This window comes from Malaclemys terrapin, chromosome 20, assembly GCF_027887155.1.
Source record: "Malaclemys terrapin pileata isolate rMalTer1 chromosome 20, rMalTer1.hap1, whole genome shotgun sequence".
NCBI lineage: Eukaryota > Metazoa > Chordata > Testudines > Emydidae > Malaclemys > Malaclemys terrapin.
The window spans coordinates 17,839,377-17,853,055 of NC_071524.1; the positions used below are offsets into that span (position 1 = coordinate 17,839,377).

At 54.3% G+C, this 13,679-nt stretch overlaps 1 protein-coding gene across 2 annotated transcripts; it reads left to right on the plus strand.

The window, feature by feature from the left end:
• Positions 1 to 1,207: 1,207 nt before the first annotated feature.
• Positions 1,208 to 9,833, plus strand: LOC128826432 (cytochrome P450 2F3-like). 2 transcript variants are annotated; one of them, XM_054009697.1, is made up of 9 exons: positions 1,208 to 1,433; positions 2,224 to 2,386; positions 3,601 to 3,750; positions 4,249 to 4,409; positions 5,138 to 5,314; positions 6,973 to 7,114; positions 7,434 to 7,621; positions 8,431 to 8,572; positions 9,447 to 9,833. In XM_054009697.1, the coding sequence occupies exons 1-9, from the start codon at positions 1,257 to 1,259 to the stop codon at positions 9,626 to 9,628; spliced, it is 1,482 nt and encodes a 493-aa protein (XP_053865672.1). In that variant the 5' UTR covers positions 1,208 to 1,256; the 3' UTR covers positions 9,629 to 9,833. The 2 variants fall into 2 exon arrangements, with proteins under 2 accessions (XP_053865672.1, XP_053865673.1); XM_054009698.1 differs by having other exon boundaries at positions 9,518 to 9,641.
• Positions 9,834 to 13,679: the final 3,846 nt, after the last annotated feature.

A 13,679-nucleotide genomic window follows, 5' to 3' on the forward strand; every position in this document is an offset into this window, starting at 1 on the left:
ACAGGAAGTCAAAGGGGACAAGTGTGGGGACCGGTCCAGTTTGGGGCCCTGCCTGCAACACACGATGCCCTGGGTGGCCCTGCTCAGGTTACCGTATGGGGAAGGGAGAGCTTTAGGGAAGACAGACTTGTGTGCTTCTAAAATCATTTTGCTCTGAAACGTTTGGTCCCCCCACTAAACCAAACCCCACTTTGGGTCTAAGCAGAGTTGTGCAAAGAATGGACGTATTTCAGCTCACTCACAGGTCAGAAAAATTGGAGAAAAAACACTTTTTTCCCTTTCAACATTTTTTTAAAATATAACTGCATGTCCTCTCCAGCCACTTGAGGGCAAGGGGAAGTTTACTCATTAACGAAAGGGAATAGGGTGGTGTCTGGCAGTAGAATTACCCTCCTCCTTCCTATGAAATGGTTTATCAGTGAACTCCTGACACCAGGCAAATAAACGCATCAGCTGCGGTGAGAGCTGACGGGTTTGGGATTAACACTGGCTTAGGACCCAGCAGCTCTGCCTTTGGCTGTCATCTCTGCCCCAGCCTTGAATCTCTCTGTGTCCCACTTCCCTGTCTGTGAAGATCTTGTTATTTCTTTCACCAGACCGCGCCTCACCCTGTCTTTTATTATTTTTTTTTATTTACAATAGCGCCTAAGGACTCCAACCGAGTTCAAGACGCCATTTAGCTACAGCCAGACTCCAACCTAAAGATATTTCATTCTGAACAGACAAACAAGGGAGCCTATGCTCTCCATTTTACAGCTGGGGAAACTGAGGCACAGAGCGAGCCAGTGATGCACTGAAGGAGTTGGTGGTCGTTGGTCCTCCCATAGCGAATAAACTGCTCGTGTGGCGGAATTCCTTATTGGTGAATAACGCCCCAGCCTGTGGACACCCACCAGATAAACACACGTCAGCCCACGCTGAGTCCTTCCCTCGCCCGGGGCCGAGGCGAACGAGTCCACCACGGAGAGGACACAGCGCGTCAGTGAGGGAGGCTTGCGAGCGAGGTTGTGGGTTCAAGCCCGCGCTGAGGAGCTGTCCCAGGTGGTCCCCATGGATGGCGCAAGGGGCCCCAGGGGAAAATTCCAAATTTCGCCATCCAGCAGCGTTTGCAATTATTTACCCAGAGCTGTGATGCAAAGAGGGCCGTTATCAGCAAGGCCCCTGGGCGGGTGGGGGGGGGCTATATAGACAAGGCTCTGCCAGCAACACCCAGGGTCTAACGCGAAGAGCAGCAGAGCAGAAAGGCCGGCTCCAGGATGGATTTCAGTGGGACCCTCAGCATCCTCCTGGCAATATGTGTCATGTGCTTGTTACTCCTCTCGACCCGGAAGAAGAAAACCTGGAGTAACCTGCCGCCCGGGCCCACCCCCATCCCGTTCCTGGGGAACATGCTGCAGGTGGAGGTGAAGGAGCTGATAAAGTCTCTGCGGAAGGTGAGTTGTGCCTCGGTTTGCTCGTTATTATGGTTCGAGTGGGCAGGAAAGTTTTCCGTCAGAAACGTGGCTTTTCATAGAGTCATAGGAATGGGCGGCCGGATGCGACCTCAGGCGGGCGTCTAGGCCCAGAGCCTCACAGGCATTTGGGGGCCGAACGCTCGTGGAGTTCAGCGAAACAAAAACCGTTTGTCACTTTGGAAATTTGTCTCAAAAACGGAATTCTTTTTGTCACGCAGCTCGATTTATTATTAGTATCACAGGAGAACCCGGGAGCCTAGACTCTGAGAATGCCCCCACCCTGCTCTACCCACTAGACCCCACTCCCCTCCCAGAGCTGGGGAGAGAACCCAGGAGTCCTGGCTCCCAGCCCCCGCTGCTCTAACCACCAGCCCCCACTCCCCTCCCAGAACTGGGGACAGAACCCAGGAGTCCTGGCTCCCAGCCACACAGCTAAACCAAGTACTGCACAGATACAGCATCTAGGGTGACCAGATGAGAGGAAGAAAATATCGGGACACATGGCGGAGGGGGTCCGCCAGCCGAATGCTGCCGGCGTCTGGTCACCCTAACAGCATCAGAGGCAGGCCCTGCTCCCAGCGAGTTCACAGTCGGATCAGACAAAGGGTAGGAGGACAAGCAGAAGGGGGAAATGACTCGTCGAAGGTCGGACAGCACGTAAGTGGCAGAGTTAAGGCAAGAACCCAGGTGTCCTGACTCCCAGCCGCGCGCCCTGAGCACTGACCCTTGCAGCTGGGGGTTAACAGCCGCCTTCCTTTATTCCTTCCAGCTCAGCGAAACCTACGGCCCGATCTACACCTTTCACCTGGGCTCCCGGCCCTGCGTGGTGCTCTCTGGGTACAAGGTGCTGAAGGAAGCCCTGATCGATAAGGCCGAGGAGTTCAGCGGCAGGGGAGACTTCCCGGCAGTGCAGATGTGGAGTCACGGGAACGGTGAGGCGCGGACGAACGCACACACGACTCAGTGTCCTGGCCCCCTGTATTGCAGGGTCTAGAATCGTACCGCGGACGGGTGTGAAACCCCGGGGCAGCGATCACGGTCGATTCCCGTCCATTTCCCCTTCCTAGGAGAGACCTCGCTCGTTAGTGCTTAGAGCGGGGGAGGCCGGGAGTCAGGACTCCTGGGTTCTCTCCCCAGGTCAGGAAGGGGAGTGGTGTCCAGTGAGTTGGAGCCAGGAGTCAGGACGCCTGGGTTCTCTCCCCAGGTCACAGAAAGGAGTGGTGTCTAGTGCGTGGTGCATAAGAATGGCCAGGCTAGGTCAGACCAATGCTCCGTCTAGTCCAGTATCCTGTCTTTGACAGCCGCCGGTGCCAGCTGCTTCAGAGGGAATGAACAGAACAGGGCCGCTATCGAGTGACCCATCCCCTGGCGTCCACTCCCAGCCTCTGGCAGTCAGAGGTTTAGGGCCACCCAGAGCATGGGGTTGTGTCCCTGACCACCTTGGCTAATAGCTGTTGATGGATCTATCCTCCAGGAACTGATCCAGTTCTTTTTTTGAGCCCAGTTATACGTCACAACATCCCCTGGCAAGGAGTTCCACAGGTTGTCCGTGTTGGGTGCAGAAGTCCTTCCTTTTGTTTGTTTTAAACCTGATGATTATTAATTATTTCACCCCCAGTTCTTGTTAAGTGAAGGAGTAAATAACACGTCCCTATTCACTTGCTCCACACCCGTCATGATTTTATAGGCCTCTAGCATATCCCCCCTTAGTCGTCTCTTTTCCAAACTGAACAGTCCCAGTCTAATTAATCTCTCCTCACACGACAGCCATTCCATGCCCCTAAGAATTTCTATTGCCCTTCTCTGAACCTTTTCCAATTCCAATAGATCTTTTTGGAGATGGGACGACCACATCTGCACACAGTATTCAAGCTGTGGACATACCATGGATTTATATAGAGGCAACATGAGATTTTCTGTCCTATTATCTCTCCCTTTCTTGATGTTTCCCAGCATTCTGTTTGCTTTTTTGATGCCGCTGCACATGGAGTGGATGTTTTCAGAGAACTCTCCACAGTGCCGCCAAGATCTCTGTCTTGCGCTGTAACACCCACTGAGACCCGATCGTTGTGTATGGAGAGCTGGGATCACGTTGTCCACTGTGTGTTACTTTTGCAATGATCAGCACTGAATTTCCTTTGCACAGGGATAGTCTACGGCACCGGGGAGCGGTGGCGGCAGCTGCGCCGATTTGCCATCACCACCTTCAAGAACTTCGGCATGGGGAAGCGGAGCATGGAGGAGCGGATCAAGGAGGAGGCCCAGTACCTGGTGTCTGAGTTCCGGAAAACAGAAGGTTCGGCTCCGTTCACGGATGAGCCGGGGGGGAGGGGCAGTGACCAGGGTATCCAGAGATCCAGGATCCAAACATTGCGTCCTGATCCGAACACTGGGGCTCTGCCTCCAGTCTGCACAAACCCAATTAGGTTCTTTGGGGGGGGAGGGGGAGCCAGGTCGCCTGGGTTCTATCCCAGCTTTGGGAGGGGCGTGGGGTCTAGTGGTTAGAGCAGGGGGAGGTGCCTAGGACTCCTGGGTTCTGTGTCTGGGTATAGCTTGTCATCTACTGGGTCGAGCAGGGAGTCGGGAACGCCGGATTCCATTCCACTGATTCTGTGACCTGGGCTGGGTCAGTGGCCCGCTCTGTGCCTCAGTTTCCCCCATCTGACAGGCAGTGAGAACCCCTGCTTGCCAGGGAAAAGTGCGGCTAAATTAATTTACGGTGCTTTGAGATCCCTGGAGACGGCTGAGGTCACAAAGCCTGGGATTAACAGCAGGCCCTCGCTCTCCCCTCTAGGCAAACCCTTTGACCCCACCTTCTTCCTGAGCTGCGCCGGCTCCAACATCATCTGCACCCTGGTCTTCGGGGAGCGTTTCGAATACACCGACGAGAAGTTCCTCACCCTGCTGAACTTGATCAACAGCAACTGGAAACTCATGAGCTCCACCTGGGGGCAGGTGAGAGAGGATTCAGAACGGGATCGGGGGGGCCTCCTCTCCTAGACCACCATACAGCCCTGAGAACCTCACTCGACAATTCCTGCCTCCAGCCCATATCTGATGGGTGAGCTAGCCCGTGTCTTTCAGGGTTGCCATGACAGAGACACCAGCCCATCCGCAGGGCTAATTGCCCTCACAATTAAATGTTTGCTCTTTATTTCCTGTCTGAATTTCTCTGCCTTCAGCCCCCAGCCTTTAGATTTCACTCAGCCTTTGTTGCTAGATTAGAGACCCCTCGGCTGTCCGAAATCTCCTCCCCCTGGAGGTACGTATGGACCATGCTGCAGTCGCCTTCTCTTGCAGAAGCTAAATAGACATGGCGCTTCCTCTTGCTGCGAGGCAGGTTTTCCAGACCGCCCGCGAGTCGTCTTCCTCTGAACCCCTCTCCAATTTCTCAACGTCTTGTTTGCAGGGTGGAGCCCAGGCTGGATACAGGATTCCAGTCTCATTCGTGCCCCATAGCATGGTCGCACGACCACCCTACCCCTACTCTGCCCCAGCCCATTCTGCCCAGAAGCCCTTGATCAAGATTTGGCCAGACCAGCCATGATCATGAGTCCTCAAGCCGAGGGCCGGTCTGAGATCTACACCCCGCTGCTGTCCCTAGAGGGGAACACAGTCCCTGGCTGTGTCCCGGGAGAACAGAGCCACTAACAGTTCTATCCCTCCCCCCGGCTTCTTTCCAGTTGCTGTTCACGTTCCCCAAGATCATGAGACACGTCCCCGGGCCCCACAGGCAAATCTACAAGAACTACCTGAAGCTGGCCGCTTTCGTCGGCGAGCAGCTGAAGATGCATAAAGAGCTCCTGGATCCCAACAACCCGCGGGATTTCATCGACTGCTTCCTCATCAAAATCCAGCAGGTAGCCCGTCCTGGCCAGCAGGAGAGCCCCCGAGCTGGCCCCAGCCCGAACAGTAGCAAAAAGGGTGCTGCTCACGGAAAACTAGCACCTGCTGGTCACACCCCTTGAACCCGGCCCCAAAGCCCAGAATTCCACCGCTTGAGCGCGGGGGCAATCCCATTCTTTGGCTGCAGTAGTAAGCTGTTATCCTCTCGCTGGATCAGCCAAAAGAGGGTGCCAGGATGCATTTTCCCCCAGGGGCAAAAATCTGTCTGGGGATTGGTCCTGCTTTGAGCAGGGGGTTGGACTAGATACCGCCTGAGGTCCCTTCCCACCCTGATCTTCTATGATTCTATGATTTCACGTGGGTTGGATTTGAAGTAGAGGCGGGTGAATTTCATAGCAGGGGACTTAGGTTCCTAATTGTTCCTTCTAGTTCTACGTTCCTAATTTAGTGGAGTCGCAGGGGGACATGAGTTATGAAGCTCCCACACTATTTTTTGGATGGGCGGAGGGGGGGTTAAAAACTCTTTGGGGTTTGCTGGCCCTTTCCCCCTTCATTTGAAAGAATTGGTAGATTTAAAAAGGGATTGGGGGTGGGGGGTGAGGAAAGAGACAATCTCCATGCACCCGGGGGATGGCAGCAGGCTGCACAGAATTGTCTGAGTTGGAATCTGACAAGTCGCTGTGGTCGCAAAATACTTGCAAGAAAACGTCAGTTGATCTTTCACGAGCACAAGCCATGAAGAGCAGAGCTGACGGTTGGTTGAGGGCCCGAACCAAGAAAAGAAATTTGGTTTGGTTCAAACCAAAACTGGATTTTTTTAAAGATTGTTCTTGCTGAAACAAAAAAAAAATTTGTTTCGGGTCAAACTGAATGTTTCATTCAACCCCAAACCATTTTTATTGCTATTTTTTTCATGTAGTGTCAGGACATTTTCAGGTGTTTTTGTTTTTTCTTTTTTTTTTCAATGAAACTCCATTTTGAAATGAAAAATCGAAGTGAGCCATTCTGAACTAGCTGAAATGAACCGTTTCAACCTTTTCTGGAAAAAAAAAATCTTATTGTTTTTGGCCGAAACTATTTGCTGGATTCAACCTAAATTTGCAAACAGTTCTGGTGCCCCGAAAAGGCACTATTTGCTGGGGGTGGGAGGGTGGGGGGAGGAATTATCCATCTCTAGTCAAGAGGCCCTCGATTTTACAACTGATCCATCAATAGCACCGCTGAGCAGGTCAGCTGGGATGCAGAGGGAGAGCTCCTCCTGCCAAGCCGCTCACACGCCAGAACCCAGATCTCCAGAAATCACGAGGAAAAGAATTGAAACTTTTTGCCAAATCGAAAAGTCGGGAACATTTTCCTTTCATTTGGATTTTGACCGTCAAACACTTTACATGTTTTTTCCTTCTGAAAATTAAAGGACAAGTTGAAACAAAGTTGTTTCAAACCAAAATGAACGAAACGTGGCGACTTTCCCCCTCCAATGTTCTTTTAACGCCCCACGTGGCGAAATCGATGCAAAGTGGCCGGGTGCTTCCGGGCGGCCTGTTTGCCGAATAAAAGTTTCACCTAACTGTAGGAAATCCCCCCAGTGGGGTCACACACCCCAGAGAGAATCCTAGTACGTGGTGGTGTCACACACACACACACTAAACGTTCTTGCACCCTTCCTCCACAGGAAAAGCACAACCCCAACACACACTTTAACGACGAGACGATGTCGAAAACCACTGTCAACCTGTTCTTCGCCGGGACGGAGACCGTCAGCTCCACCTTGAGATACGGGCTCCGCATCTTACTGCGACACCCTGAGATAGAAGGTAGCCCCGGGGCAGGGGGTGAAGAATTCCCAGAGGCCGGGAGTATCCCAACGTAGGCGGGGGGCAGACGGGGGCAGGAGGGGCTCACGTTCGTAACTCACCCAAAGAGAGTTGCTGGTCAAATGTCCCCAGCGCGAGCTCCGGGGGAGTCAATGGGGCGGATCTGAGCTGGCGTCCAGGGGAGGCCGGGTTCCCCCGCTGACGTCTCTGCAGGCTGCAGTGAAGTGATGTGGACCAACACCGGTGAGGCTCCTGGCCCTGGGGGCTTTATGGCGGGTGCCGCCCCTGCGCCGGCCTGACCCTGTCCCCTTTCCTCCAGAGAAGCTGCACGAGGAGATTGACCGGGTGATCGGCCCCCACCGCAGCCCCTGCATGGAGGACCGGAGCCGGATGCCCTACACCGACGCCGTCATTCACGAGATCCAGCGCTTCGCGGACATCGTCCCCATGGGCGTGCCCCACACCGTCACCCGGGACATTCAGTTCCGCGGCTACACGCTGCCCAAGGTAGGTGGGCCCCACGCGGGAGCCCGGGGGCTGCTCTGAGTTACGCTGGGGAAGGATGGCTGCACGGGCTGAAATCACCGACTGGGAGGGCACCCAGTCCCATCCCTTCCCCCAACCACACCTCTTTCACTAGCCACGCCCCTTCTCCAACCACGCCCCTTTTCACTAGCCATGCCCCTTTGCCAACCCCGCCCCGTTTCACTAACCACGCCCCCTTCTCCAACCACACCCCTTCCCTCACTCATCACACCCCCTTCTTCAACCACACCCTTTTTAACTAGCCACGCCCCGCGCCCCAACCACAGCCCTTTTCAGTAGCCACGCCCCCTTCTTCACCCACACCCCCTTTTCATTAGCCGTACCCCCTTCTCCAACCACGCCCCTTTCACCAGCCACGCCCCCTACCTAACCACGCCCCTTTCATTGGCCACGCCCCTTCTCCAATCACACCCCCTTTCACTAGTCACTCCCCCTTCTCCAATCACACCCCCTTTTGCTGGCCACGCCCCCTACCCCAACCACGCCCCGTTCACTAGCCACGCCCCCTTTCACTGCCCCACCTGCAGTAGGCTTGGTGGCAGGGTTCAGCCTGCAGGATGCGCCGTGTGCTGGAGCGAGCCGACCTGGGTCGGTGAAGCCAGCCCCACAGGGCACGTGGCCGTCTCCAAGGCCTCGTCCCAACCTAGAGTGCTGAGATCACAAGTGTGAAAAGTCAGGTGGGGGGAGGGGAGATAGTTGCCTCTACAAGACAAAGCCCCTAATATCGGGATGTCTGGGTCTCATGGCTGAACTCCCTGCTGGCTCCGCAGGACTTGAACATCATCCCGCTGCTGTGCACGGCCCAGGCCGACCCCACCCAGTTCAAGAACCCCACCTGCTTCGACCCCTCCCACTTCCTGGACGAGAACGGGCGCTTCCGGAGAAACGACGCCTTCATGGCCTTCTCGGCAGGTAGCGCCGCTGGGGCAGAGCCGGGCGGGGACGACGCCAGGACACAGCAGAGCAGGAGCCTCTCCCATTGCTGTGGGCAGAGTGCGGCCCCCAGCCCGGACTCCTGGGTTCTCTCCCCGGCTCTGGGAGGGGAGTGGGTTCTCCCCAGCTCTGGGAGGGGAGTGGGTTCTCCCCAGCTCTGGGAGGGGAGTGGGGTCTAGTGGTTAGAGCAGGGGGGGCTGGGAGCCAGGACTCCTGGGTTCTCTCCCCAGCTCTGGGAGGGGAGTGGGGTCTAGTGGTTAGAGCAGGGGGTGGGGGGCTGAGAGCCAGGACTCCTGGGTTCTCTCCCTGGCTCTGGGAGGGGAGTGGAGTCTAGTGGTTAGAGCCGGGGGTGGGGGGGCTGGGAGCCCGGACTCCTGGGTTCTCTCCCCGGCTCTGGGAGGGGAGTGGGGTCTAGTGGTTGGGGGGGGGCTGGGAGCCCGGACTCCTGGGTTCTCTCCCCAGCTCTGGGAGTGGAGAGGGGTCTAGAGGTTGGGGGGGGGGGCTGGGAGCCCGGACTCCTGGGTTCTCTCCCCAGTTCCACCTGTGACTCTGTTCACAAGTAGAAACCAGCGCCTTTCCCATAGCTCTGAGGAGCAGCCTCCTGCCACCACGTGGGATCTTGCCCCCCCGCTAACTGATGCCGGCGTCGCCCTGGCAACTCCCAGGGACTCGCCGCAACTCGCCGCTGGCAGGGCCCCACCCTGCAGCACCCCCCATGATACCCCCCCGCCAGCTCCCCTGGGGCAGGGCTCGCAGCTGTTGCTGAGCGGTGGGGAGGCGGGCAGCTGGGACTGGGCCGAGGCCGGGCAGGCCGGCTCCGTTTCCCCAGCACCTCGGCCTCTCTCCCTTGCAGGGAAGCGGGTCTGCTTGGGCGAGAGCTTGGCCCTCATGGAGCTGTTCATCTTCCTCACCGCCATCCTGCAGAACTTCACCCTCCGGACCCTGGTGGCGCCCGCTGAGATCGACATCACGCCCGAGTCCAGTGGCCTGGGGAGCATCCCGCGGCCCTACCAGTTCTGCCTCCTTCCCCGCTGAGCCCTGCCTCCCAGCGGCCCCCCCCCCGGCTGCTGCCCCCCTTCGCTCCCCAATAAAGGGACCTACCTTTCGCCAGCTCGCGTCCCACTCGGTGGGTTTTCCTGAAGGGCTGTGCAGGGAAAAGCCCCATAACGCCCAACTTCAGCCAGGCTCAACGAGGCCACAGGAGCGGTCTTGCACCCCCAACTCTGAAACCGTCCCTTAGGGGATCCCCGTTCGATGCCAGCCCCACCCCCGCTTCCCGCCATGAGCTCTGCCCAGCGAGTCCAACCGCGCTAGACTCCGGGGGTGAGATTTGTCCGCTCGTCCGGGAGCGACACCAGCTCCCCAAGCATCCGCAGTGAGGCCCAGACGCCTTTTCAAAGCAGACGCGGGTCTAGTAGTCACCTGGGACGTCGCACAGAGCTTTTCAAACCTTTGGCAGGATGAAGCTGGGTTAAAGACTTCTTTGCACTGCCTGTGTTCTGGGCCTCGTGTATCTCAGAGCAGCCTTGGGGCTGCTCTAACTAGAGATGGACTTTTTCCCTCCCCTTCCCTGGTGAAAATTTGACAAGGGGAGGGGCGGGTGTGAAATGTGTCATCAAAATTTTCCCACAGAAAAGTGTGATTTTGGGGAGGAGGGGATCAAAACCAGAAATATATTGAGTCAGGAGTGCCTCATGGGAGTTGTAGTTCAGGTGGCTCATGAACCCCATCTCCTCCATAGGCCAGCCTCCCCGGGAGGACTACATTTCCCATGATGCACCCTGGTGTTCCCCTATGTTGAGAAGGAAAAATTTCAGCCAGTCCAGGTTCGAACTTGCGTTCTGCCGCCCACCAGCCCTTAGGGAAGCGGTGAATAGATATAGGGCTGTATGCAGCCCCCTACACCAGGGGATGGGAGAAGACACATGGACCAGCCCCACATAAGAAGGGAGTCCTATGGGGCCATCTCTGCCCACCCTGGCACCCCCTGGGTGTGCGGTGGGAAGCTGACCTCTCAAGGGCTTTGGGCTTCTGGCCGAGGCTCCAGTGAGCAGAGCTGGGTGGGACTTTTTCGACAAATTGTTTTTTTCTCCCATTGAAAAATGCCGATTGGTCCAAACAATTGGTAAGGAAGGGTCGGGTTTGACGGATCTCCTGACTCAAATAAAAGTGTCAGGGTTGGGGGGGTGAGGAGGATTTTGAGCTCGGCTAAACGTTTTGACATTGTTTATGGGAACCAGCCCGGGTTTCCTGGTTTCCTTTCCAAATTGAAGCAGATTAGACCCAAAAAACAAAGAAGTCCAAGTGTTTTGAAATGATTAAACGGGTTTGATCAGCCCAAAACAACACACAAAAGTCAGCAGGTTTGGGTGGGGGCGTTGTTTGTTTTTTTTCAGTTTGCAAAGTTTTGTTTGAGATTTCGACTTTTCATCCTGATTTGAGTGGGGGGCGGGGAGGGAGATTTCAAACTCTCAAGAATATTCATTGAGGAGAAAATTATGTTCTGCCCAATTCGCCCCACACAATCTGGGCACGTCGATCCCAGCTTCAGCCCCACCGGACATTAATGAGGCCAGGAGGTTGGCTAGATTTGTTTTTAATAGAGAAGTTAGACTGTCCTGGCAATAAGAACATCTGTCATTAGCCTTCCTTTATAAAAAGTATGATGTTATTCTACAGACATGGATTCTAGTCCTAGCTCTGCTGGCTGGGACAAATCATTTCACTGTTCTGTGACTCAGTTTCCCCATCTGGACAACGGCGCTACTGATCCCAGCCTCCTTTGTAAAAGACGTTGAGAGCTACGGATGAAAAGAACTAGGTTATTATTATTATTCCAGCAATGGTCTAGAAGAGTACAGCGTCCTATCCTGTCACCTGTTTCCCTCAACAGTATCCTGCGGCCATGAGTTCCACTGATTAACTTTACAATGAGTATAAAAAAAGATGTCATTCGTCTGCTATTGTGATTCACAAATATGAGCCTATCTGACTCAGTAACGTCCTCTGGCTTCGCATCCCATAGCACATCTTCATTAATCAACCAGGTTAACTATACAGTGAATGAATCCTATTTTTTAAAACATGGGACCACTCTACCAGCATCACTAGGAGGTGCACGATTCAACCTACCACCTTGCAGAAGCCGATGGGTTATATTTGCCCCCATGGTGACCTGTCTTCCCCCCGCTTAAATCAATGAGCCTGCAATTCTGCAGCACAGGTGACGGAGAAAAACGACCCGGCGTTATAAAACGAGTGTTATTGAAGTAGGCCCACAGTACACAGCTTACATAACGTTCACCCACAGCCCGCACGAGCCAGTCAGCAGGACAAAGGAGCAAAAGAGGCAAACAGACCCAAGCGGTTTTCAGAGGGAGCCAGCCAAGACGTTGAGTCATGTTTGAAAAGGGTCGGGTATACATCGGCATTTTGGCTGTATCGCAGAGGTCACGCAACAGCTTAACGAAGCATAGGTGTGTAATTATATGATTCCTTATATAATTGTCTCTTTGCAATAGTGGAGCTAATTATTCATATCCTACGCATGAAGCATATGTTTTGTTATGGGCGGCAGTGTCGCCTAGTGGATAAAGCATTGACGTGGGATTCAAGAGACCTGGGTTTTAATCCCAGTTTTGCCCCTGGCTTCCCGGGTGACCGTGGGCAGTCACTTCTCTCCCCCACTTCTTTGCCTCAGTTTCCCCATTTGTTGATTATTATTGGATATTTATAGCGTGTGAACACCGACAAGCCAACCCAGTTGGACTCCACTGCGCTTAAAAAGACCCTAGGAAAAGAGGTGGAGTTGAGGTCAGACTCAGTTAGCTACGCCCCACCTGCCACTCAATTTTTTTCCAGTCGTGCTAAACTCAAAGGGTTCAAACAGCATGACGCTGGTACCATCAAACCAAACAAACAAATTGCAAGATTGGCTTAACAGAAATTATGAGCTTTGTGTATAGAATAGATTTTGGATTCTGGTTTTGCAGGTCACATTTTCTCTGCCACCGTGAAGACTAGAAACATGCTTAAAAAAACCCAAACCAAAACAAAAGCTGAGCTCACAGAATCCCATGACTCAGGCGACTGGTGATTTAAGACAGCACACACCTCCCTGTGAAACCCCCGAGGATTGCCGACACTGAGCGGCTGTGAACCAGAGTCAGTGGAGTCACGCTGGTTCACACCCGCCAGGGATCTGGCCCTTAACCTCTGAAGTCTACGTTTTTCAGAGTAACTGACAAAGCGCCAGCGCCCGAGACACTTTAAAGAGACTTTTTGGAAAGTGCGGCACGTCCACCCTATGAAAATCCGGGCCCTTTAAGGGGTCTCGAGTTGGCCCTTAAATGAACACGTGATTTTCTCTGCCAGGCGTCTGCTCTGCGATGGCCCCAGCTCTCTCAGTGGGAGTTGAAAACGCCCATCATCCCAAAAACAGTCTTTCACCAACCTAAGCGCTCCTGAGATGAGTTCACAGCAGGAGGGAAGGTGTTACAGACACAGGCCCTTTCGTCAGCTTACCCGTGGGTTGGCTGGCAGGGTGGGAGGTATTTAAACCTTCTCCCACAGGGGCCTGGTGAGTTAAAATAAACAGCCTGGCTTTGCGGTAGCTAAATTGGGCCAAATTCTGCCCTTCTGAGAGCAAGCAGAGCAAGAGAAATGTTCGTTTTCACCACCTTCCTTCTGGCTGTCTCGTCTCGTGGTGAAAGACACCGGATAGGTTTGCTTCCCTCCTGGGCCATGCGCTACGCAGCCTGAGAAAGCCCCCTAGAATTTCAGACCTAGCCAGAAACCCCCACCAAATGAGCTCTAAGAGATGCACTCGGATCCTGCCTTCGCTCCAGACACTGGTCGTTACCCTGAATGCTCCTTTGTTTCCGGTAAAGCTGTACGCAGATTCGCCCCCATGCAGCAAGAGGAGTTTTTTGTAGTTATTACAAAGGCTAACCCTTGTGGATGGACGAATTGGAAAACTTGGACTTTTCAGGTGCCCTGAAAGAAATTCCCGGGACATCCTGTGGCAAACGGGGATTGTCCCAGGACAACTGGGATTCATAGATTTTAAGGCCAATAATGACTATTA